Consider the following 27,007-nt stretch of genomic DNA (forward strand, 5'->3'; position numbering starts at 1 on the left):
CCAGACCTGCTTTGTATATACCTTTCACACTGCATATTTTTACAATTTTTATTGCAATTATTTCAATAAGACAATCACAAATAAATACATTGGAGGCGCGATACTCAGGCCGCGGAATGCAGGTCAGCAAACTTCTGTGGTGAGCGTTTTCGGTGGATTGCCAGTGCTAGGCCATTTTTGGTTACTAACATTAAATTTATCTGTGGGGTTTTTTTGAACAGCGTTAATTGGCCAGTAATACTGACTTGATTAAGTTAATAGTAGCCAAAGATAGGCCTGCTATTTACGCAACCCAATTTGGCTGCTAAACTTGACCGGTCAATGTTCTATATTGGAAGTTATTGCATGATATAGTCGGGATGAAGTGTCTCTAGTAATAGAATGTACTGAAGAGGACTTTAAACTAAATTTGCTGCAGGTGGGTGAAAAATGTCCCAAGGTAATTAATTGCAAGAAATATGAGACATCAAATACAGTTATTGAAATGAGATAAATGGGTGAAAACTGGAAAGCTTTGTATACCAATGCCCTTAGTATGAGCAGGGACTGTCTCTTATGTTTAATGTACAATGCTGCATACATCTGGTAGCGCTATATAAATAATAAATAGTAATAGTTTTCAGCTAGGATTGACTGTGTAGGATTGATCTGTACTAGTCTGGCTTGTTTAGTTTTACAATGGGTGTATTGATGTTGTACTGCTCAGTGCAGTATGAAAGATGCTGCTTTTTCCTAGGTACACTCTTGTGTGATGTGTGGATTGTTACTAAAAATCATGTTTTTCATACAGACGGGGGGGGGGGTGTCAAAATACGATGGGTCTCGGGTGTCACATATGCTAGGTACACCACTGCCTTCATAGTTTACAAGCCTGATTTTAGGACCTACAGGGTATGTATCCCTCTGATTCATGACAATTTCACTTCTCATGTTATCTTATCCATTCTTTTTATTATACAACTGCCCAGATAAGCATCATTCTTTGACGTGATTGGACCTTGAAAACTAACGGCAATAGTGTTCTCCCCAGAAATTTTTTCCAGCCATGAAAAACATTTGCTGCATTTATTGTGCCACAAAAAACATTTGCTCCGTTTAGTGTTCCGGAGTTAAAAAAGTTTGAGAGACGCTGCTCTATACCATTTGAAAGAGGGCAAATATCTAATTATTCACTTCTAGAATTGGATACTTCTTAAATTTAATATAAATATTATGGAACAAGTATCAAACCTTAAGAAAAGCAGTCATATTGAGCATTGGAAAATAACTAATAATAATTAACTAATACAAATAGTACACATTTAGGGCTCCTTTTACTAAGCTGCGATAGCAGTTTTACCGCGCGCTTAGCTCGCGCAGAATTGCCGCACATCCAGGACGCTAACGCCAACATTGAGCTGGTGTTAGTTCTAGCTGTGTAGAGCGTCAATTCTGCACGCGCTAAAAATGCTATTGCAGCTTAGTAAAAGGAGCCCTTAATTTTCCCCACCACCAAATTTCCATGTCCCAGCCCACCCGGCTACTTTTTCATGCCACCCGGCTGTAAAAAATTTCTGGCGTGCCCTCCCAACCGAACTCAGTTACCCCTCCTTCTCTCAGAAGCTCGAGGACTGCTTCGCCTATGGGCAGTGGAGGTGGTCCACCCCGACCAGCGGGGGAAGGGGTTCTACTCCCGTTACTTCCTGGTATCGAAGAAGACGGGAGACCTGCGTCCAATCCTAGATTTGAGGCGACTCAACAAATTTCTGGTGCGGGAAAAGTTCCGCATGCTTTCCCTACCGATTCTCTACCCTCTCATCGATGAGGGCGATTGGCTCTGCTCCCTCGATCTGAAGGAAGCCTATACACATGTTCCAGTGCACCCCGCTCACCGCAAGTACCTGCGCTTTCAGGTGGGGGACCTACACCTACAATACCGAGTCCTCCCCTTCGGCCTGGCGTCGTCACCCCGAGTCTTCACGAAGTGCCTCGTGGTGGTCGCAGCTGCCTTACGCGTGCAGGGCCTCCAGGTATTCCCCTACCTGGACGACTGGCTGATCAAAGCCCCGTCCAGGGAGGGGGTTATCTCAGCGACCCAACAGACTATTATTTACCTTCAAGGTCTGGGGTTCGAGGTAAACTTCCTAAAATCCCAGCTGCGCCCCTCTCAGTCCTTACAGTTCATCGGGGCTGTGCTGGATACGGTCCGACTCCGCTCCTTCCTTCCCCCTCCACGTCAAGAGGCGTTAGTAAGTCTGAGTCGAAGGATTTCGCTGCTGACTTCGGTATCAGCTCGGCAGATGATGACTCTTCTGAGCCACATGGCCTCCACCGTCCACGTCATACCCTTCGCCCGTCTCCACCTGAGGATTCCTCAATGGACCCTGGCCTCCCAATGGCGTCGAGACCGGGACCCAATCGACCGTCCCGTGACAGTGACTCCTTCCTTGCAACGATCGCTCCTCTGGTGGGCCGACTCTTCAAATCTATCCAAAGGTTTACTTTTTCTCGCCCCCCCCACACAGCAAGGTACTCACCACGGATTCGTCGGAGTACGCTTGGGGAGCTCACTTGGATGGCCTACGCACTTAGGGGATGTGGTCAACAGAGGACCGCCGCTGCCACATCAACGTGCTGGAGCTTCGGGCCATCTATCTCGCCGCTGTGGCTTTTCAACATCTGCTCCACGACCGGGTGGTTCTCGTCCGAACCGACAACCAGGTAGTAATGTACTACGTAAACAAACAAGGAGGGACGGGGTCTCGGGCCCTCTGTCAGGAAGCCCTGCGTCTCTGGAAGTGGGCAATCTCCAACAACATCTTCCTTCGAGCGGTGTACATACAAGGAGAGCGAAACTGCCTGGCAGACAGACTCAGCCGCCTCCTCCAGCCACACGAGTGGTCGCTGCACGCTCAAACCTTACGACAGGTGTTCGAGAAGTGGGGGACTTCTCAGATAGATCTGTTCGCCTCCCCCCTCAACCACAAACTCCCTCAATTCTGCTCCCGGGTGTACTCCCCGGAACGTCTCGAGGCCGACGCCTTCCTCCTAGATTGGGAGGGAAAGTTTCTATACGCGTTTCCGCCTTTTCCTATGATTCTGCGGACGCTGGTCCATCTCAAACCGGTGCGAGCCACTATGATCTTGATTGCTCCTCGGTGGCCACGTCAACCTTGGTTTTCCCTTCTACTTCAACTCAGTACCAGAGATCCACTGCCTCTGCCTCTGTTTCCCTCTCTGCTATCACAGAGCCAGGGTTCGCTGTTGCATCCAAATCTTCAGTCTCTTCATCTGAATGCTTGGTTTCTCTCCCCCTGACTTCTTTCCCTGTGTCGCAATCAGTCAAGGAAATACTGGAAGCCTCGAGGAAGGCCTCGACTAGAACCTGCTATTCCCAAAAGTGGACCAGATTCTCGTCCTGGTGCTCCTCGCACGACCAGGACCCGGTGTCGGTCCCGGTCCCCTTGGTCCTGGAGTATTTGCTCCATCTTTCTCACTCCGGCCTGAAGACCAACTCCATTCGGGTACATCTTAGTGCAATTGCTGCCTCCCATCAAACCCTGGAAGGAAAAGCCCTTTCACTCCACCCCCTAGTTTCTCGTTTCATGAAAGGTCTTCTGAATGTCCACCCTCCTCTCAAACCTCCCCCGGTGGTTTGGGATCTTAATGTGGTCCTGGCTCAACTCATGAAACCCCCTTTCGAGCCATTAGACAAATGCCATCTGAAATTCCTCACTTGGAAGGTGATCTTCCTGCTCGCACTCACTTCCGCCTGACGAGTTAGCGAGCTACAGGCGCTGGTGGCGGACCCCCCTTTCACTGTATTCCATCATGACAAGGTGGTCCTCCGCACTAACCCTAAGTTCTTGCCTAAAGTGGTGTCTGATTTTCATCTCAACCAGTCCATCGTCTTGCCAGTATTTTTCCCCAAGCCCCACTCTCATCCCGGAGAGACGGCGCTACACACGCTTGACTGTAAGAGAGCGTTGGCCTTTTACCTCCAACGCACTCAGTCTCATCGGACAACCCCACAATTGTTTTTGTCCTTCGACCCTAATCGGCTGGGTCGCCCAGTTTCCAAGCGCACCTTGTCCAACTGGTTGGCTGCTTGTATTTCTTTTTGCTACGCTCAGGCTGGTCTCGCACTGCATGGTCGAGTAACGGGACATAAAGTCCGAGCGATGGCAGCCTCCGTAGCTTTCCTCCTATCCACACCCATTGAGGAAATCTGCAAGGCTGCCACGTGGTCTTCGGTTCATACTTTCACCTCCCACTACTGCCTGGATACATTGTCCAGGAGCGATGGCCGTTTTGGCCAATCGGTATTGCGTAATCTATTCGCCTAAATTGCCAACTTCCCTCCATCCCTTTTCAATTAGCTTGGAGGTAACCCACATGTGAGAATATCATGCCTGCTTGTCCTAGGATAAAGCACAGTTACTTACCGTAATAGGTGTTATCCAGGGACAGCAGGCATATATTCTCACAACCCGCCCGCCTCCCCGAGGTTGGCTTCTTTGCTGGTTAAGTGAACTGGAGACCACGAGGGAGAGATGCGCCCTCTAGTGGAGCAGGAAGGCACGCATGCGTGGAGCAGCAGAGCAAACTTTAAATTTTCAATCAAGTTTGCTTGAAAAAGCTGTCCACATCGGGGCTCCGTAGATGACGTCACCCACATGTGAGAGTATATGCCTGCTGTCCCAGGATAACACCTGTTACGGTAAGTAACTGTGCTTTATTTTCCAATGCTCAATATGTCTGCCTTTCTTAAGGTTTGACACTTGTTCCATAATATTTTTATTAAATTTAAGAAGTATCCAATTCTAGAAGTGAATAATTAGATATTTGCCCTCTTTTCAAATGGTATAGAGACAGCTGTGAAAGTTGGATGTCAGTTGGGTACTTCATTCTTATGTGCAGAGGACCCAGGAGATCAGGAACATAAGAACATAAGAAGTTGCCTCCGCTGAGTCAGACCAGAGTTCCATCCTGCCCAGCGGTCCGCTCCCGCGGCGGCCCATCAGGCCTAATTGCCTGAACAGTGTCCATGACTAATTTTGTAACTGCCTCTAATTCTATCCCTATTACCTACCTCTACTCCTATCTGTACCCCTCAATCCCTTTGTCCTCCAGGTACCTGTCCAGACCCTCTTTGAAGCCCTGTAGTGTGCTTCTGCTTATCACATCCTCCGGTAGCGCGTTCCATGTATCCACCACCCTCTGAGTGAAAAAGAACTTCCTAGCATTTGTTCTAAACCTTTCCCCTTTCAATTTCTCCGAGTGGCCCCTTGTGCTTGTGGTTCCCCGTAATTTGAAAAATCTGTCCCTGTCCACTCTTTCTATGCCCTTCATGATCTTGAAGGTTTCTATCATGTCTCCTCTAAGTCTCCGCTTTTCCAGGGAGAAAAGCCCCAACTTCTTCAGTCTGTCAGTATATGAGGGTCTTCCATACCCTTTATTAGCTTAGTTGCTCTTCTCTGGACTCTCTCAAGTATTGCCATGTCCTTCTTGAGGTACGGCGACCAGTACTGGACACAGTACTCCAGGTGCAGGCGCACAATTGCACGATACAGTGGCAGGATTACTTCCTTCGTCCTGGTCGTGATACCCTTCTTAATGATGCCCAACATTCTGTTCGCCTTCCTTGAGGCTGTGGCGCACTGCGCTGACGCCTTCAATGATGTGTCTACCATCACTCCCAGGTCTCTTTCAAGGTTACTCACCCCTAGCGGTGATCCCCCCATTTTGTAAGTGAACATCGGGTTCTTTTTCCCTACATGCATGACCTTGCATTTTCCTATGTTGAAGCTCATTTGCCACTTTTTGGCCCACTCTTCCAGCGTTGTCAGATCTTTTTGGAGATCTTTGCAGTCCTCCATGGTTTTGACCCTGCTGTATAATTTAGTGTCATCCGCAAATTTAATAACCTCACATTTTGTTCCTGCCTCCAGGTCGTTGATAAATATATTGAACAGGAGCGGTCCCAGCACCGACCCCTGCGGAACTCCGCTCGTGACCCATTGCCAGTCTGAGTAATGGCCCTTTACTCCAACCCTCTGTTTCCTGTCCGCCAACCAGTTTTTGATCCATCGGTAGACCTCCCCTTGCACCCCGTGGTTCCATAGCTTCCTTAGCAGTCTTTCATGTGGTACCTTGTCGAAGGCTTTTTGGAAGTCAAGGTAAATGATGTCTATAGATTCCCCTTTATCCACCTGGCTGCTTACCCCTCAAAGAAGTATAATAAGTTAGTGAGGCATGACCTGCCCTTGCAGAAGCCATGCTGGCTCGGCTTTAGCTTCCCAGTGTTTTCGATGTGTTCCCAGATGCAGTCTTTAATCAGCGCTTCCATCATCTTTCCCGGGACCGAGGTCAAGCTCACCAGCCTGTAGTTTCCTGGGTCTCCCCTTGAGCCTTTCTTGAAGATGGGCGTGATATTTGCTATTTTCCAGTCTTCCGGAATCTCTCCAGTTTTTAAGGATAGGTTGCATATTTGTCGAAGTGGCTCAGCTATTTCGTTCCTTAGTTCCTTGAGTACCCTTGGGTGAATGCCGTCCGGACCTGGCGATTTGTCGCTCTTTAGCCTGTCTATCTGTCCAAGGACATCCACTTTGCTCACCTCTAGTTGGACCAGATTTTCATCCTGATCTCCTTTTACGATCTCCTCGGGTTCCGGAATGTTGGTTGTGTCCTCTCTCGTGAAGACTGACGTGAAGAACTCGTTTAACCTGTCAGCTATCTCCTTTTCCTCTTTTACCACTCCCTTTCTGTCTCCATCATCCAAGGGTCCCACTTCCTCCCTTGCCGGTTGCTTCCCCTTGACGTACCTGAAGAATGATTTGAAGTTTGTTGCTTCCCCCGCCAGTCTCTCTTCATATTCTTTTTTTGCTTTCCTAACCACTCGGTGACACTCCTTTTGGTGTTTTTTATGTTCCTTTTGGTTGTCCTCTGCTCGATCCTTTTTCCATTTTTTGAAAGATGCCTTCTTGTCATTTATCGCCTTTTTCACTGCATTTGTTATCCACACTGGGTTTTTAGTTCTATTCTTCTTGCACCCTTTCCTGAACTTGGAGACGCACAGGGTCTGTGCTTCGTGCACCGTGTCCTTAAGTAGGGTCCAGGCTTTTTATACAGACTCCATCTTCCTTGCGGTGTTGTTGAGTTTCTTTCCCACCATTTTCCTCATGGCATCATAATTCCCTTTATATATAGCGCTATTCCTCCACCCTTTTTGTGTGGCCTATCTCTCCTGTAGAGTTTGAACCCTGGCAAAGCCACATCCCATTCATTCTCATCGGTCCACCATGTTTCTGTGACTCCAATTATGTCTAGGCCCTTTTTGCTGGCTAAGACTTCCAGCTCTCCCATTTTATCCCTTAGGCTCCTAGCATTAGTGTATAGGCAGTGTAACTTGGATCATCTCTTTGTCCTTCTAGCGGGTCCTCTTAAGGGGGATGGCGCTTCTAAGGCTACTATTGCGTGCTGGATCAAGGAGACTATTGCTTCCGCTTAGCTTCTGAAGAAGAAGCCTGTTCCAGAATTTCTTAAGGCCATTCCACTAGGGGTCAGGCAGCTTCTTGGGCTGAATCTTCTCTGGTGCCTCCAGTGGATATTTGCAAGGCTGCAGTTTAGTCTTCTCTGCATTCCTTTGTAAGACACTAGCGTGTGGATGTTCAAGCACGTCGGGACGCGGTATTCAGTGAACGTGTTCTGGTGTCGGACCTTCAGGGGTCCCACCCTCAATGAGTACTGCTTTGGTACATCCCATTCGTAAGGACTATACCAGTCTACGAAGCGATACAGAAGGATAAATTAAGTTCTTACCTGCTAATTTTCCTTCTGTTAGCTTGTAGACTGGTATAGTCCACAACCCTGTCTGTCTTTCTGTGTTGATTGCAGGTTTTTGTTTTGCTCGCATGCAGATTTTGTTTTTTCTGTGGGTTCTAGAATTTTTCTAGAGCCGGGGAGAAGTAAGAACAGCAGCTATGGTTCAGCTAGCTTAGCTGGTGAGCTGTGGGGATGTTTTCTATACCAGGTTAAGTTCTACACATGTTCCAACAGTAGTTTATAAGTATTTGTTGGTTTTTCCATTCCTGTTTGGAGTGTGTTATATGTTTTCAGCTGGAGTCTTTCCTAGGTTCTGCTTGGCTATTCGGCAGACTGAGTTGCTGGGCAGATTCTAGCCTGATATACAAGTTTCTGCTCAGTCTCCACCTGCTGGTAGCAGTGAGGCATTTAACCCATTTGTAAGGACTATACCAGTCTACAAGCTAACAGAAAGAAAATTAGCAGGTAAGAACCTAATTTCTCCTTCTGTTCTGTGTTCACAGATGAAAGATTGGGGGTAGGACCGTAAAAAATGAACACAAATGGGAATGGATGTATGGTAGAACAGGAGAGATTCTCAGAAGACTGTTTGTGAAGAGCTAGCTAAATTAAAATTAGACAGTGATAGGGCCTGATGGGATACATCTGAGGGTACTCAAGGACCTCGGAAAGGTTCCGGTGGCTCAATTATCTCATCTTTTCAGTGCTTCCTTAGAGTCTGGCTTGGTGTTGAAGAACTGGAGAAGGGCGAATATGGTCCTCCGCATAAGAGTGGAAGTAAGGAGGAGGTTGGGAATTATAGGCCCATTAGTGAGTTCCCATGGCAACCTTCAAATGGGATCTCTCTGCAGCCTTTTTTTTTTTTTACTGTGGAGACTGCTGGGCAGGAGCTTAGAGGGATCACTCCTGCCCCGCCTTACCGCTGGACCACCAGGGACCTAAGGTAGTCCTGCAGGGCAACCAGGATGGATGGGGAGAGGGCGTGCTGGTTAGCTAGTTGCACAAGCAAAGTTGCCAGGAAGGAGGGAGGGATTGACGGCAGTTCCACCTCCCCATACCACTGGATCACCAGGGCAGTACAGGAGGCCCGCAGTGGGGGCGGGATGAGAGTTGGCTCGAATATAAACTGAGACTCCCATTTTTGGGCCTTTTTTTGGCCCAAAAATGGCCCAAAAATGTGTTTATATTTGAGTATACAGTGGTACCTTGGATTACGAGCATAATCCGTTCCAGGAGCATGCTCGTAATCCAAAATGCTCGTTTATCAAAGCGAGTTTCCCCATAGGAAATAATGGAAACTCGCTTTGATAGGTTCCCACCCTCCCCCCGAGGCCAGCAGCGCTGCTCCCCCCCCCATGAGAATCGGCATTGCTCCCCCTGAAGGCCCCCCCGAGAACCGGCACCCTCCCTCCCCCCGCGATCCAGCATCCCTCCGCCGCCATCGGGCACCCCCCCACCGCGACCTAAGGTTCCCCCAACCCACCCGAACCCTCTTCTTACTTTGATGTAGCCTCCGCACCTGCACCAGCATGTCCTGTGCTGTGCTGTGCCAGTGCCCGAAATTTGCCTCCGGTGCTGGGCCTTGAGCATGCTCAAGGCCTGAGAGTTCACGTTGGACGTGAACTTTCAGGCCTTGAGCATGCGCACATGCTGGACATGCACAGCACAGGACATGCTGGTGCAGGTGCGGAGGCTACATCAAAGTAAGAAGAGGGTTCGGGTGGGTTGGAGGGACCTCAGGTCGCGGCGGGGGGGTGCCCGATGGCGGCGGGGGGGGGGGGTGCTCTCAATTCGAGGTGCGCTCGGTTTACGAGGCACCAAGTTTGCAAATGTTTTGCTCGTCTTGCAAAACACTCGCAAACCGGTGCACTCGTAAACCGAGGTACCACTGTATATGGTAATCTAGGAAGTCTGTGCCCCTCTCCACAGTTCGTTTCTTCTATTCTGATACAAAGTTCTAGAAATGTTAAGGAAAACTTTCCACAAATATACCAGTAGTTCATGAATTTTACATGTGGTAAATAGTTCTTCTAGGAAATTTGTCAGCTACCACTTCTGCATTATTATTGTGCAATAGTTTAGCTTATTGTTTTTATTGCCTTGTATTTAGATATTGCTTATTTTTCCTCTGACCCTCTTTATAAAATTATAATATGCTTTTTGTTTTGTCCAGTCTGTCAGTTCCCCTTTACAATCTCTTCAGCAAAGAACATGGCTAATCCACTGGTCTCTGTTTGTGTTCTTCAACCACCCTAAAGGCAGAGACAACATCATTGATCTTTTCCTTTATCAGCCACAGTAAGTGCATTTTTGCCATAAAATGCTTGTCTTAAAAGAAGCTTTTAAAGTAGATCTGAGGTATTAAAATACTTTTTAATAATCTTTTGGATGGCATATCTTTTACTTTATAGACTCATTTTGTTTAGTTATTATATGTCTGGTCTTCATTTCTTGGCTAAGTGTTTATTTTTGTTTTATGTACAGACATTCTTACCCAAGTGTTTTTCTGGTATGTTTAGAGAACTACCTGCTAATTGAACCCTGAAGCACTGACAGCATTTCTTTAACATGGGAAGAAATAAAGTAACTGTTAGAATCCCAAAATAAGGGAAGGTATACACTAGCTGTGCAAAGTATTGTGTTAAAGGCTAATTTTTTTGTGTGTATGCTTATCTGCCATCCAGATAAAATTCTTATCTGCTGGGAGAATTTCAATAAATCATGAAAAAGAAAAAACATCTTGAAGGATAGAGAAGATTTCTCCTTTATTGAAAATGGCAAATAACTTGAGTTTGTTTAAAGCTAACAAAGGTATTTCATTATTGTGGTTAGGAATTGTACAGACCTCAGTATCAGACTGAACATAATGGCCCTCTTCTACTAAGCACATTTAGCGCTCTGGGCTGCGACTTAGTAAAGGGGGATGGGGGAGGAGTTTGTGGCTGCTCCTTGAAAGAATTGCAGTGCGATATTTTATTTTTTAGAAGGAATGTTAATTAGGCTGAAAGTTCTTTTCAGAACCATGTGTTTTCACAGATGTTGCTGAGATGTTGGCACCTCCTGTTTTTCCTCAGAGTGTATCTGTTTTGTTTGGTAAACCATCATTCAGCAAAAAGTTTTAAATTCTGTATTGATGTATAGTGCTCAACACACAGGTTCATTAGATATATTCCAAGTGGACATGTTGAAAATGTGCCCTCAAATTTAAGTATTCAAACATATCTTCAGGGCCTATTTTGATCCTGTTAGACATGTGAGAGCCCTTATTTTATTGCAGCTTGAGAGGAGTACATGTCGCTTGTAAAGAATCCAATAATTGTAGGATGAGTGACTCCAAAAATAAGTCAATCCCTTGAATGAAGGGCATCTGCAGTTTTAGAACTAAAAAGCCTGTATGCTTTTGAATGTTTAGCATATCCTTTTGCCTCCAGGCAGTGGACAAGGCCTTGATTAGCTGCAGCTGATTATATATAAAGTGCACTGAATGCTGATATGTGAGTCGTTTGTCAGAACAGACCATGAGTTTTAATACAGTATTTCTGTAGTAACTTCCTCAAATTATACCAGACAGCTGTGTATTGACATTTCCTTTATTCATGTGGTGTGATTTTCATAATTGTTTGTCTGCAGTCCTTGGAAGTATTAATTATACTTGTAGGATTGATTTTTGTCCTCTTCCGACCACCACTGGTATATCCGTTGGGGATGATTTAACATTGTATTGGAAAGACATACATGGAAATAGAAGTACCTGGTTGGTAGCTCTGAGTATTGTATTACCAAATTATACATTGAGATTTTGGCATTTACTATTATGTTTGTTGTGCTGGGCATCATGGAATAAATTTGAAGATAGCTTTTTTAGGTTATTGTTAATACTGTACTTATTTGATTTTATACTAGATAAGCTTATTTTTAAAATCAATATCTCTGTAGAATGAAACACAAATTGACATGGTGTGCCAATGTGGGTTGCCATAGTGGCCTGATATAAATATATTTTAGCATTGGAATAATATTAAAAACATTTTTAGCCTATACTTTTCATATGGAAAAGAAATAGTTAATGCATGGTTTGATAGTTTTTCAGTCTGTCACTATTTAACTTATGCAGCATAGAAAGTTGGTATTTAAACAATTGAGCATGCACAGTGTTTCAGTTCACTTTGCCTATCAAATTGTTTGTGACCTGCCCATTATGGTTAATCTTAGGACTGGCAGAGTCTTCCTGATTTTAAATTGTTATAATTTTATAAATACTTTCAATAGCTGGTTTCTACTCATATCTTAAATGTTTTCTAGTGTGCATTAGAACAGTCACCTCCATAGTTAGTCTCTTCTAGTAATTTGCACTATGCTTTTATATTACAGTTGATTAACCCATAGCCATTCTTCCAAGTATATATCATCCTAAAAAAAAAAAAAAAAGTTTGATCCATGAAAATATTTCTCCATGCAAATGTTTGATAAAATTTAGGGACGGGAAATACATTTTCTTTCATGCTTATCAGTTAAAAATTCTGATTCCAACCCCCCACAAACACACACACACACAAAAAAAATTGTGGACTTTAAGATGTTTGGTGAAGTAGTGTTTCCAGTGCAAAAGGTGTGTTATTCTGGACAAGCGGGTAATCTCCCCATGGCCGCGAGCCTTTGCAGAAGGAATCCACTCCGGATTTTTTCAGTAGCTCTCTTCTGCTCTACTGCTACCTGCAGTTTTTCCCTTCTGCACACGAGTTGGAAGGAGTGTTTCTGTTTTGCTTTGCTCTTTATTTTATTTGCGCTATTTTTTACATTTTCTTTGGTTTTTCTGTTCTTGAAGCTTCCCTGTTTGTGGGTTCAGCTGTACCTGCATGAAGAAGAAGCAGCCGGTGGTCTGCAGCTGACAGGCAGATTTCTTGTGGTACCTGTTATCGAGTCTGCAGAAGCATTTTTGGAGCTCGGGGCTGTCTCCGATTAGCATTATTCACCTACTGCTTGGCAGGACTTTGAGCGCAAGGTGTCAGGGGGTCAGCGGTGTCTCACAGGATGCCGGCTGCATTTTCATCTTCCACTTTTTGGTTTTGCACATCTGTTGGTCTGTGCAGGTGTGGGGTTCAGTCAGACATAGAGTCTGACTGGCAGTCAAAAGATTCAGCTTTGGAGATTCATTCTGGATGAGGCAGTGATTTCTTCGCCTTTTCCAGATACCTTAGGAAGCTAAGGCAGGCTGCAGCACATTGCCAGCACAGATCATAGTAAGGCTGTTACAGCCCGTGAGGTGAATCGGGGTGGGGGTTCTCCAAATTGCAAATTTGAACATTTATGCATGTTGGTATATGCTCCCCCGCACCTAAAATCAACAATTTTGTTTTTTTAAAAAAAATTTTGCCATTTCTTAGCGCAAACTATGGAATCCCCCAAGGGTCTAACTTCTCGCCGTTCCTTTTCAACATCTTTATTGTCCCATTGATTATATTCTGCCAATCCATTGGGTTTAATGTGTTCACCTAAGCGGACGACATCCAGCTTTTACATCCTATAGACTCTGAGAACCCCCTGGAAGTTCATTCTATCACCAAGAAACTCGAACAGGTCCATCAATGGCTTGATATCAATAGGCTAGCTCTTAACGTCACAAAGTCAAAGGTAATGATATTCCCGTGGAAAGAAAGGACTTGAATGTGACCCCTCCATCTCCCTCAAAGGTATTACTCTTCAGGCAGTCATCATATCAAAATTCAGAGGGTTGTATTCGATCAGAGACTGTCATTCTAGTATAGTAAAATCAACATTTTTTAAATTACATCAAATTCGTTTGGTTTCTAAATGGCTAGAACCAAAATCGCTTAGCATATTGATCCACTCATTAATCATCTCTAAAATTGATTATTGTAATGCTCTATTTCAGGGTATTGCCCAAAAGGAGATTAGACGCCTCCAACTAATCCAAAACGCCTCTATTAAAATTATTATGAAAGGAAAGAAATTTGATCACGTCTCACCACTTCTCAAATCTCATTGGCTTCTGGTGTCATACCGAAAAAACTATAAAATGTGTCTGTTAATCCTTAAATCGCTGTTGTACAAAGCCCCAGCTTTCGATCCAGTGATCAACACCTATTGACTGTTCTTCCAAAATTCATCCAAAATTCGGCAATTTGACTGATCTTTGGGCTAAAAAAATGGGAATACATAACTCCCTACTATCAAAAACTCCACTGGCTGTCCCTGGAAGCAAGAGTGCTGTTCAAGTTTGCCTGTCTCTGTTTCAAATCCATTCATGGTTCGGCCCCCTTATACTTGGTTCCCCATTTTACCTTAGATTGTCCATCCAGACCCACTCCAGAACTCATCTCTTCAGCCATCCAACTCTAAAGGCCTGCCATTACAAAAGATACCTGAACAGAACTCTAGCCTTCCAAGCAGGTCATCTAAATGATTGGCTGAGCAATATTATCTTGCGTTCCTCATCCTACCTAAACTTCAGAAAATTATTAAAAACTAACCTATTTAACCGATTTGTAGCCTAAGACCCCTTACCCGACCCTTGCCCCCTAAGATCTCTTTTTTTCTTACCTTGCTTCCCACTCACCATACATTTGACCCCTTATACTGTACCTGTTCCATGCTTACATATATTAATTGTATCTGTATCTGCTGATTGTACCCATTCGCTGATTGTACAGCCCTTCTTTATTGTAAACCGCCTCGAACTACTATGGCTTTGGCAGTATATAAGAAATAAAATTATTATTATTATTATTATTATTATTAAATCCATCAATGCCCACAGACAATACATTTTTTTCAGTTACGGCTCCTCAATTGTGGAATGCCTTGCCTATTTATATAAGGGAAGAGAGACATATAGACAGATTCAAGGGCAAGTTTAAATGCTTTCTTTTTAAAGATGCTTTTGACTGTTAGATCCCTTAGTCAAGACTACACACTTTATCTTAGATAACCGTTTTTAGCCCATCTTTAGATTTCTGCCTTTTTCAAAACCCCTCCTTGTGTTGCTTTCCTTAATTGTTTTATTTACTGTCAACTAATGTATTTCTATCCCTGCCTTTCCTAGTGGTTCCGTCAGTCACGTAAGTCATGTTTGTAGCATTTGTATTTTCCCTGTATACGTTGTAAAATAATTTTAGTAGTGTATATCGCCTTGAATATATGATTAGGCGATTAATCAAATTTTTAAATAAATTTGATAAAGTTCATAAACTTGATGGCGGCCATTTTGAATTTTAGTGATCTTTGTTTGGCCACAAAACTGGTGGGGATGGTCCTCTGACTCTTTACCCCTAGTACATGCCAGGATTCACAAATTGTGCACTGGAGGAGCGTCTTTGCACCATGTCCCCCACCACACAGGAGAGGGAGGCAGGAGCATCTGGCTCAGCTTCCCTTTTGTGCTCTTGGGCCATAGAACGAGCAGCAAGCCATTTTGTTTGCACCATTTTCTTTTCTGGGCATTGAAACAGCAGCATTTTCGCATTTAGTTAAGCTCTGGAACGCATTACCAGAGATTGTGGAAAGAGCAGATAGCGTAGCTGGTTTTAAGAAAGGTTTGGACAAGTTGGAAAAGTCCATAGTCTGTTATTAAGAAAGACATGGGGAAGCTACTGCTTGCCCTAGATCGGTAGCATGGAATATTGCTACTTCTTGGGTTTTAGCCAGGTATTAGTGACCTGGATTGGCCACTGTGAGAACGGGCTACTGGGCTTGATGGACCATTGGTCTGACCCAGTAAGGCTATTATGTTCTTATGTAACCTGCTTGAAGAATATTGACATGCAAAACTAAAGAATGATCTGAAATTTGGCAGCTAAAATTTAATGCAAAAAAATGCAAGGTCATGCATTTGGGCTGCAAAAACCCGAAGGAACGGAACAGTTTAGGGGGTGAAGAACTTTTGCACACAACAGAAGATCGGGACTCGGGTGTGATTGTATGTCATGATCTTAAGGTGGCCAAACAGGTTGAAAAGGTGATGACGAAAGCTAGAAGGATGCAAGGGTGCATAGGAAGAGGTATGACCAGTAGGAAAAAGGAGGTATTGATGCCCCTGAATAAGACTGGTGAAACCTCATTTAGAATATTGTGTAAAATTCTGGATACTACACCTTCAATAGATATAAAAAGGATGGAGTCGATTCAGAGGAATGCTACTAAAATGGTGCATAATCTTACATAAGAAAATAAGAATAACCTTACTGGGTCAGACCAATGGTCCATTAAGCCCAGTAGCCCGTTCTCATGGTGGCCAATCCAGGTCACTAGTACCTGGCCAAAACCCAAGGTGTAGCAATATTCCATGCTACCAATACAGGGCAAGCAGTGACTTCTCCAATGTCTTTCTCAATAACAGAATATGGACTTTTTTCCTCCAGGAACTTGTCCAAACCTTTCTTAAAACCAGCTATGCTATCCGCTCTTACCACATCCTCTGGCGTTCCAGAACTTAACTATTCTCCGAGTGAAAAAATATTTCCTCCTATTGGTTTTAAGCTTATTTCCCTGTAATTTCATCGAGTGTCCCCCTAGTCTTTGTAATGTTTGAAGGAGTAAAAAATTGTATTCATTCTACTCTCACTCAGGATTTTGTAGACTTCAATCATATCTCCCCTCAGCCGTCTCTTTTCCAAGCTGAAGAGCCCTAACCGTTTTAGTCTCTCCTCATAGGAGAGGAGTTCCACTTGGTCGCCCTTTTTTGAACCTTTTCTACACTACTATATCTTTCTTGAGATAAGTAGAGCAGAATTGAACACAATACTCCAAATGAGGTCGCACCATGGAGCGATACAGGGGCATTATGACAGTCTTAGTCTTGTTAACCATCCCTTTTTAAAATAATTCCCAACATCCTGTTTGCCTAGAATTGTCAATCACTAAGTCTGTACTTTGTTTATTCCATTCAATCTGTAACATTTCCAATCATTGTAAACCGCATAGAACTTCACGGTTCTGCGGTATATAAATAGTTATTATTATTATTGGGCGGGAGGTTTCATCGTATTGTCTACAATGACATCCAGATCCTTTTCTTGGGCGCTAACCCCTAAGGTGAATCCTAGCATCCGGTAACTGTGATTCAGGTTATTCTTCCCCATGTGCATCACTTTGCATTTGTCCATATTAAATTTAATCTGCCACTTGGACTAGAGAGTTGCGCGGGGACAGAAATCCCATCCGTCCCCACCAAAATCCCACCTGTCCCCACCCATCCCTGCGAGGAATCCTTCCGTCCTCGCCTGTCCATATAAACTTCAGAAATAGTTATTTAATTATGCTACTGAATTAAAGGCTCTGGTAGAGACCTATTTACAAATAAGCAGACACTTTATTAATTTGGAAATATTAATTGGGAAAAATACATGCTTTGTAAATGGGTTTCTACCAGAGCCTCTAATGTAAATATAAAATATAAATACTCAGCTGATGAGGACAGCTGAGGACTTCCTCTACAGTTGGCCATGGGTCCCTTTTGCCAAGCTTGACAGGCAGCAGTAGGATCCAAGTCACAGATGCTGGCAGCTCAGTGGCTCATGACTGCTGCGCTTGGTGGAGGAGAGTTCTGGCCGTTTCTAGAGGAGATCCTCTGCTGGCAGTGCTTGTGGATCCCATTCCCCACCAGCCACAGCAAAGGTCAGCAAGTACTTCAACACTGTAGAAATAAAACCAGAAATGCATTTCCTTTTCTTTTGAACACAGTACAAAGACATCTGCTATATACATTTCCCAAAGCTAACATATTTTAGTCAACAAATTCCATTTTTTACCTTTGTTGTCTGGAGACTTATTTTTCCATAAAGTTGGTCCCAAGAAATGAAGCAGATGCTGGGCTGAAAGGGGGGAGAGAAAGATGGGCAGATTCTGGATGGAAGGGGGAGAGAGTCGGGTGGATGATGGATGGGGTGACAAAGAGGACAGAAAGGAGAAAGAGAGGAGACAGATCAGATGCTGGGCAGAAGCAGGAGAGAGAAGGGCTGATGCTGGATGGAAAGAGGGGAGGGTCAGATGCTGGATAGAAAGGAGAAAGAGAGAGAGGACAGATCCTGGATGGAATGGAGGAGAGGGAAGATGCTAGAGAGAAAGGGACCTCAGGTCAGCATCAGAATGGCTGTGCAAGTCTACATGGGTCCAAATGATGCCTCACGCGGCTAGACACCCCCCCCCCAGTCCATTGTGCCTTCTAGAAGCCAGTATTGTGGTGCAGCCAGGTCCCTGCTAGGTTTTCTCCTCTTAGATTGGGACAGACTCCGTGCTTTTGCCGGCAGAGTGGTAAGCCAGCACGATGGTGAAATCAAACCCCCCCCCCCCCAAGTGTCCTCCACCCAGAACAGGACCAAATCTGGGTTCCCAGTGGCTGAGCGGTGAGCTGGTGCCGTGATTCAGTCCGGCCTACCAAGGCATCACCTACTGAGAACGGGACCAACTCTGCATTCCCGGCCTTTGTGTGAGGGAGGTCTGGTGCCCCAGAGAAAGGGTCCAGGTGGCATCAAGGATCGACAATATGAAAAAATAGTGCTGGTTGCAGTCGGCATTGCTGAGGCCTCCATACTGTTTGATGTAAGAAGACCATGTCCTGGAGTGCTTTTGCCTGTGCATGAGGGCAAGGAGACCTGCAGCCATAGAGCAAACAGGCAGCATGTACATAATTGTGAGCCTTGCTTGCTGATCCCTCCCCACCGTGCCGCAAAACCAATAAGCAAGCAAGGCTTTCAGCTGTGTACGTGCTGAGCTCACTGCTCAGCATGGCTGTTTCTGCCGCAGCGCTGGACTTGTCTCTCAGCCGCTTTGCTGAATTTAGGTAAATTGAATCCTGTTTCCATCCCCGTGGGAGTCCCGTGGGCCAGGGGGTGTCCCCGTGGGAGTCCCATTCCCGTGCAGACCTCTAACTTGGACGCCCAGTCTTTCAAATTCCAAAGGACCGCCTGCAATTTTTCACAATCCGCATGCAAATTTAATCACCTCACTCGTTCCAATTTCAAGATCATTTATAAATAAGCTAAATAGCACCGGTCCCAGTACAGACCGCTGCGGCACTCCACTGTTTACTCTCTTCCATTGAGAAAAATAAACATTTAACCCTACCCTCTGTTTTTATCTGATAACCAATTCCTAATCCACAACTGAACTTTGCCACCTATTCCATGACTCTTTAATTTTCTCAGGAGCCTCTCGTGTGGAACTTTATCAAAAGCTTTCTGAAAATCTAGATGCACTATATCAACCGGCTCACCTTTATCCACATGTTTATTCACACCTTCAAAGAAGTCAAGCAAATTTGTGAGGCAAGATCTCCCTCGGCTGAACCCATGCTGACCCCGTCTCATTAAATCATGATTGTCTACATGTTCCACAATTTTATTTTTTATAATCATTTCTACCATTTTGCCCGGAACCGAAGTAAGACTTACTGGTCTGTAATTTCCTGGATCTCCCCTGGAGCCCTTTTTAAAAATTGGTGTAACATTGGCCACCCTCCAATCTTCAGGTACTACAGGCGATTTTAGCAACAGATCACTAACATCAGGTCAGCAATTTCATATTTGAGTTCTTTTAGTACTCTGGGATGTATACCATCCAGTCCTGGCGATTTAGACTTAAAGATCTCAATATGTATACTTTAGAGGAAAAGCGGGAGAGAGGAGATATGATAGAGATGTTTAAATACCTACACAGTAAATGCACATGAATCAAGTCACTTTTATTTGAAAGGAAGCTCTGGAATGAGAGGTCATAGGATGAAGTTAAGAAGTGATAGGCTCTGGAGTAATCTAAGAAAATACATTTTTACAGAAAGAGTGGAAGATATGTGGAACAGTCTCCTGGAGGAAATAGTGGAGACAGACTGTGTCTGAATTCAGGAAGGTGTGGCATAGGCACATGGGATCTCTTAGAGAGAGGAAGAGATAATAGAAACATAGAAGATGATAGCAGAAAAGGGCCACAGCCCATCAAGTCTGCCCACCCCAACAACCCTACCCCCTTGAATTTACCCCCCTAGAGATCCCACATGTGTATCCCATTTCCTTTTAAAATCCTTCACGCTGCTGGCCTGAATCACCTGAGGTGGAAGTTCATTCCAACGATCGACCACCCTTTCGGTGAAGAAGAACTTCCTGGTGTCGCCATGAAATTTCCCACCCCTGATTTTCAGCGGATGGCCTCTTGTGGCAGAGGGGCCTTTAAAAAAGAAGATATCATCTTCCACCTCAATACGGCCGGTGATATATTTAAACGTCTCTATCATGGTTACTGAGGATGGGCAGACTGGATGGGCCATTTGGCCTTTAGCTGCCATCATGTTTCTATGTTTCTAGAATACAGATGCAATAAGGATCACTGGTGTATCTCATTTTCAACATATAGTCAAACTTCAGTTTGCGAGTAACACGGTTTGTGAGTATTTTGCAAGTGTAGAGTGTTTCAAGGGGGGGAGAGATGAAGGAGTTTAAGGGAGGACATATAAATGTTGAAGAGGATAGGAGAGAGAGGTGAGCTTTGCGGGACTCCACAGATCGGGTTCCAGGGGGAGGAAGAAGTGCCCTTCATGTTGACTATGTAGGAGCGGGAGCGTAAGAACTTCGAGAACCAGTCAAGGACTGTGGAGTTTATGCCTATCTCGGTGAGTTGGTAAATTAGAATATCATGATGGACGACATCAAAAGCTGCAGAGAGGTCGAATTGAAGAAGGACGGCGAACTTGTTGCGAGAATGGAGATATTGAACTTTTGAGGTTAAGGAGGTCAGAAGGGATTCGGTGCTGAAATTGGGACGGAAGCCGTATTGGTAGGGTTGAAGAATGGTGAATTTCTCAAGGTAGGAAGATAGTTGATTTTTTTGGACCACCTAGTTGTATATCTTATTACCTCTCCTTCCTTCCTTGATTTTGCTCCCGAGATGTTTGTCCTGATATTCCATTTTTTAAATTAAGGTGTGATAGTTCATGAGGTTGTAACGGGGCCAGCCTATCTTTCCCAGAATTACTAAGTGGCTAAAGAAGAGAGCCATCCAAGGACTTTAAATACAGATATATCTTTAGTGCAAGTTGGAGTCACATTATCAGTAATGTTTTGGATTTAGCTCATACTTTTTTCAGCAATAGTTCAAGATGAGTATATCCTTATCCCCAGAAGGATTACAATTAACATTTTGTATTTGAAGCAATGCAGGGTTATGTGATCTTAGGCAAATCACATAAGGAACATCGGTGGGTTCTGAAACCTAGCTTCCCTGTTTTCAGCATGCTGCTTCTTCACGCCATCCATGTGACAGATGAGTTCCTTATCGTCCACTATATCAATTCAGACATGCAGCTTGGGCGCCTCTACCAGGAGAATTGAGACAGAACAAAGGATTGAATGATGTCTTTTACAAAGGACAGCATGCAGACATCTTCCCCTTCAGTATGTGTGTCTTGAACAGATAGTAGGAAAGTGCACATGCAGCTGGATCTGGAGGATTTTGGAGGTATGGCTGGAGGGTTAGGGATCTTGTAGACAGTTCCAGCGCTGAAGATCTCTCAGGTAATGTGTTCAGGGAGCTAGAAGGATAAGATATCTCTAGGAATTTGGTCCCTCTTCCTCTTAGGAACCCAGCTGTCCTGTTTGCCTGTCAGGAGATACTAAGCTTAAAAAAAATCAAACCAGGAAGTGAGCTGACTGCTTACCCCAGATTTGTCTATAGAATTTTCCTGCCTGGAGAGCTGGAGAGCACACTGGAAGTTTCACATTTAGAGGTCTTAAGCATCCTGCTGGTTGTAGAGGGAGAACTTCAGCGCATGGGAGGGTTGTTGCAGTATCCTGCTGTCTTTTGGAGTAAATGTGGTGGGAGCCGTGCACTCTGGTACAGGCAGGTAGAAGGCATGGCAGCTATGGCTACACCAGCCAGAAAAGGTGTTCCTAGTGCAGGGACTACACAGGAGCTTGGGATGATGCACTGCCTGCTACATTGAATCTGAAAGCCATTCTGACTGGATCTGAAGGACTGAATCCAGGCATTGTGATGGAGAAGGAGATGACCGCTTTAATGGGCTCCAGGCAACATGGCTTTGAGGCAGTTCTGAGGAGAGTGGGCAGCATGAGAATGATAGCCATTTTGGTTTGGAGACCCATGTGCTTGCTGCAGTGGATCCTTTTCCTCTGCTCTAAAGAATACCACTGAAAATGTTGTATGGCATGTCTGAAGCTTGGAGCTCCAGTTTCCCTCTAAAACATTTCATAAGCACTGCAAATGGTATACAACTTTTAGTTCATGCGCAGGTGCCAACCCTTCACAAAACTGTCCAATGGGTTACCCTACCACTAGGCTTTCAGAAAAAAGAAAGAAAGAAATTCATCAAGACTGTTCCTGGGAACTAGTTATGTTGATCAGCTGCATCTGTGACAAAATCTGTCAGCCACTCATCAATTACTCTTTCATGATCTTTTCCTTCCAGCTAAGTTCCTGCTCCATGTCCCAGAGACTACTGATGCTTCCTTATTCATAAGGCAAAATATGTGTGAATTCCTGAGACATGTTTTGCTTATCCAACGATATTTCATTGCAGATGATGCAGTACAAATGACTGTTGCCCATTTTAGTAGTCATCTTTTAGACCAATTTAATCCACTTAATATCCTCTTAAGGATCTGGTCTTCAGAATTGTATGTAGTACTCTGAGGACTCGTTAGACAGTTAAAAGATGCAATAACTTTTTCCTGCTAGCTGTTCTGTTCTCCATATATATTATTTCTAAAACATTTTTTAATTTAAGAATTCAAAATGTTTATTAAAATGTGATATTCTTCTCAACTAACAATAGATCTAAAATCATTTGATAGTAGAATAGGGATAACATCTGAAAAAACATTTAAAGTGAAAGCCTAAACATTCCAATAATTAAATTGCTGAATAAAGCACATATAGTTAAAAGCATAAAGAGCCCAAAACTACAGTAATTAAATGACTAAGAATAATTTTGTTGTGTTATACAGTCTTTTCAAACTAAGAAGCACAGCATGGTATGTTCTGTTTTAACTTCTTGTCCAAATGTTGCTTCAGAGTCATGTTTAATAGTTTTCTGGAAGCCTTGCAGTCTTGAAGCTAATCTATTGTTGGAACTGATCCTGTGAAGATGATTTCTTTGGCATTTCTGAAGTTGTGCTCCACACACACAAATTATAAGAAAAGAAATGCCATACTGGTTTAGGCCAAAGTTCAATCAAGTCAAGTATCCTGTTTCCAACAAGAGCCAATCCAGATAACAATTAACATGGCGGGGTCCCAAAAACTAGCTAAATTTCATACTGCTTACACCCAGGGATAAGAAGTAACATTTTTTTTAAAAAAAGTGTACCTTAATGAAGGTTTATGGACTTTTCTTCCAAGATTTTGTCCAAGCCATTTTAAATTTAGCCATTCGAAAGGCTTTTCACAGTTCCTCCATTAACAAATTTCAGAGCTTAATTATGCAAAAAAAATATTTTCTACAATTTAATTTAAATGGAGATTTTATAAAGGTTTATAAAAGGAGCTTTATAAAGGTTCATAAAGGAGATTTTTTATGAAGGCCACCCAAAATTGGGAGCCATTAATTATTATTATTATTTTTTTAAAATCTATTCATTTTAAAAACCAACATCAAGTGCAACATATTATCAAACACTAATTAGGATGTGTGCATTGATCTGCCTGCATGCTTGTCTATGAAACTGTACATCTAAATTATCTTTCATGCAATTCAGAAGGGGCATGGATATGGTTTTTTTTTTTAGGGGGGGATTTTCAAGTTTTTATTAGGATTTTATATACTGCCTATCAAGGTTATCTAAGCGGTTTTACAATCGGATACTCAAGCATTTTCCCTATCTGTCCCGGTGGACTCACAATCTGCCCAGGGTCACAAGGAGCAGTGTGGGGTTTGAACCCACAACCCCAAGGTGCAGAGGCTGTAGCTTCAACCACTGCGCCACACTCCTCCTTGTTATTGTACCAGTGCTTTTTCACATTCTGGAACACATGTTTTCTCAGATGTTAATGTTCAGTGACTTCTCCTGACAGTTGGGTGCAGCTGCCTTCCTAATACCAAGAACGCTTAAATGAGACAATGAAATCTATTCTCTTGCATGATACAGTATAATCTCGTTATAATGGACTCGCTTATAATGAAATATCGTTTATAGCGGACAAGGTCCGCTGGTCCTGATCGTGCGCCTTTATGAACATGCAGAAAATCACTGCATATAATGGAATTTCGCATATAACGGACAAACAGTTTAGTCCCCAGAGTTGCTCTTAGCTGTAGTTTTGTTCGGTTATAATGGACAAGCAGGCTCCACCTACAAGGCGCGTGGCATGCCAGTGATATAGTATCAAAATGCAGCCCAGAAGAAAATGACATATTATTTTTCTTTCCAGTACAGTACGACATAATGCTTTAGAACATCTTTTAGTGTTCTGGTTTGCAATCATTTCATGCCTTACCAGCGTTTTGCTGAGTTTTGTTATTGATGTTGCTGATATGGTTGTGCAGTGACTGTTGTTCATTGATTGTACGTCGTTTTAAGTTGACCTAAATAAAGTTTAAAGAAATGTAACTCTGGATATAACGGACTGTTTTTCCAGGTCTCTTGAAGTCCGTTATAACAAAATTATACTGTACTGTGATTATTGTTGTACCTCAAGATGGTAAATGTAAGTTCACTTGAAGTGAAATCTTTTTATTTTTTGAAAGCAACAAATAACCATGAAAACAGTTGGTCACAAGTAACCCAGTAGCTTTCTAAACATATTTATTTCTATACAAAATCTTCTCCTCTATTCGCAGCAAGCCAATTTTTAATTATATCGAGTTTTTTGTTGATCTGAGAAATTTCTTCTAAGTGTTCTGGATTTAAAGGGTGAGACAGTTGAATATCATCTGCATAAGTGTATGACATAAAGCCAATAGATTGGCATAGACTTAATAACGGCGAAAGAAAGATATTAAACAGTAATGGGGATAGTATAGATCCTTGAGGAATTACATAACTAAGAGAGAAAGGTTTTGAGCATAAATTATTGAAATGAACTGTGTATTGTCAGTTGGCTAGAAAAGAAAAAAACCATTGTAAAACCTGGTCACAAACACCAATAGATTTTAATCTATCTAGAAGCAAAGTATGATCTATAGTGTCAAAAGCAGCCGATAAATCCAAAGAAAAAAGAATGAATGAATTGTGGTGATCTAAGTGATAGTTTATATTTGTAGTAAGCCCGATCATTGAATATTTTGTGCTATGGTTTTTTCTAAAACCTGTTTGATTCGGATATAACACATTGGTAGATTCGGCAAAGTCAGAAAGTTGTTCGAAAAGTACTCTCTCAGTTAATTTAGCCAAAAATGGGATATTGGCGATAGGGCGGTAATTTGAAACCTCCTCAGGACTTATTTTCCGATCTTTTATTATAGGCAAAATATTTGCAGCTTTCCAAGATACTGGTACAAGGCCTGTACTAAGGCTTTTTAAAATGAAGGAATGAATGAAGGGTCCTAAGTAAGAAAAATTTTTTAAAAAAATTATTGGAGGAATAATTTCGGATCGGGAACCCTTAATATTGATTCTTTGAAAAAGATGTTCAATATTTGTTAGAGGGGGTAGGTTAAAGGTGGAGCATTTAGCGGTGGGGAGATAGTTATTAATAGAATTATCAATAGAATCGTCTGACATGAGCTGATCAAAGTTTTGGCGGATATCACTAATTTTTTTAAGAAAATAGTTGGCGAGATCTTGAGCTGTTAGGTTGTTTTTGTTACCTCCCTTACCTCCTAACCCTCATCACAATATTACTAATCACCCAGACCCTCAGAAATGCCACTGAGATACTCAAATATGTTTCATAGTATCTGGCTTTATGCATTTAATCTTCACCGGGTCTCTTATACTAGCTTATGCTGTATTCTTAGAATGCGGTTAAGTCTTTCAAAACAATAAATAATGTATGATAAATATCTTTTGTGCTAGTGTTTTTTGTAATACTTAGCTTAAAGTGGTCGAATTCTTAGGGATATCAAAGCCAACATGTTTCACCCCGAGCCAGATACTATGAAACATATTTGAGTATCTCGGTGGCATTTCTGAGGGTCTGGGTGATTAATAATATTGTGATGAGGGTTAGGAGGTAGCCAAAACTGGACTACTCTCGAAATATTAGACGACAAAAAGAAAAGCACAACCCCACCTATAGCAATGCAAAACACAAAAAAAGAGTGGGGAAGGGACACAGTACATCATCCTTAAGGACCATCAAATTTGAAAACCATATAAATAGCTAAAACATATATAGGCGATAATGCAAGCCTATCAGAAAGTCTTTAATCCTTTTTTTTTTAATACTGGACCCCAACATGGTCCGTATTTTGGCTTGGGAAGCCTTCCTTAGGGGTTTGCTAATGAAATCTATAAAATAAAAAAAGCATAAAATATATCTACAAATACGTATATAATTCATACAAACAGTATGGACTAAAAGAGAAATATAAATATATACAATAATATAATATAATTTTATTTTATTTATTTTTTTTTTGTATACCACTATATCCGGGGAGTTCTAGGCGTTTCACATCAGTTAATCGAATTACAAACAATGCAATCATTGAAGTTAACATATTAAATAAATACGATAAAGAAAAGGAAGTAGGAGGAGTTTACAGGCCAACAGGCTTAGAGGATCGTAATAATGAGGAAAGAAGTAGTAAAAGGATAGTAATAATGCATTTAGGGAATTCAGTCTGTGGAATACATAATATAATTTTTTTTTTGTTGTTTATGTGCATAATAGCAAATTTGGCATAGCAAAGTATTGATTGTGTTACTAAGTCTTTGCCTGTATGTAAATCTTTCCATGGAAAATGGCACCCTCTCCCATATTTGTTCACACATTATTTGCATGTGACTTGTTTACAGCATTGGGAGTAAAAGAAAAAAACAATATGCATGCTTTAGGAAACCGTACTGAACTTCAGTGTAACTCTTGGCCTTTTACTTTAACTTCTTAATATTTTTGATATCATGTAGTACATCCATACTCGGAAAATAAGGAAATTATAATTGATACCTGTTAAACAAACAAAAATGTATTCCCGGGTATTTTTCTGTTTAGTTTGTAAGTTTATTTTTTAACTCTTCAGTCTGTTCTACATTTCTATGTTCTATAATTCCATAAAAACATAAGAGAAGTTTGCATT

General features: G+C 42.7%; 1 protein-coding gene across 1 annotated transcript in view; it reads left to right on the forward strand.

Moving 5' to 3' along the window:
- Positions 1-27,007, forward strand: part of EIF3E (eukaryotic translation initiation factor 3 subunit E) — a 174,322-nt gene that overhangs the window by 57,850 nt on the left and 89,465 nt on the right. Inside the window, exon 7 of the mRNA XM_033934790.1 lies at positions 9,977-10,101. Within this exon, the coding sequence (XP_033790681.1) occupies positions 9,977-10,101 (125 nt within the window). The remainder of the gene's footprint in view (positions 1-9,976; positions 10,102-27,007) is intronic.

Source organism: Geotrypetes seraphini, chromosome 2, assembly GCF_902459505.1.
Source record: "Geotrypetes seraphini chromosome 2, aGeoSer1.1, whole genome shotgun sequence".
NCBI lineage: Eukaryota > Metazoa > Chordata > Amphibia > Gymnophiona > Dermophiidae > Geotrypetes > Geotrypetes seraphini.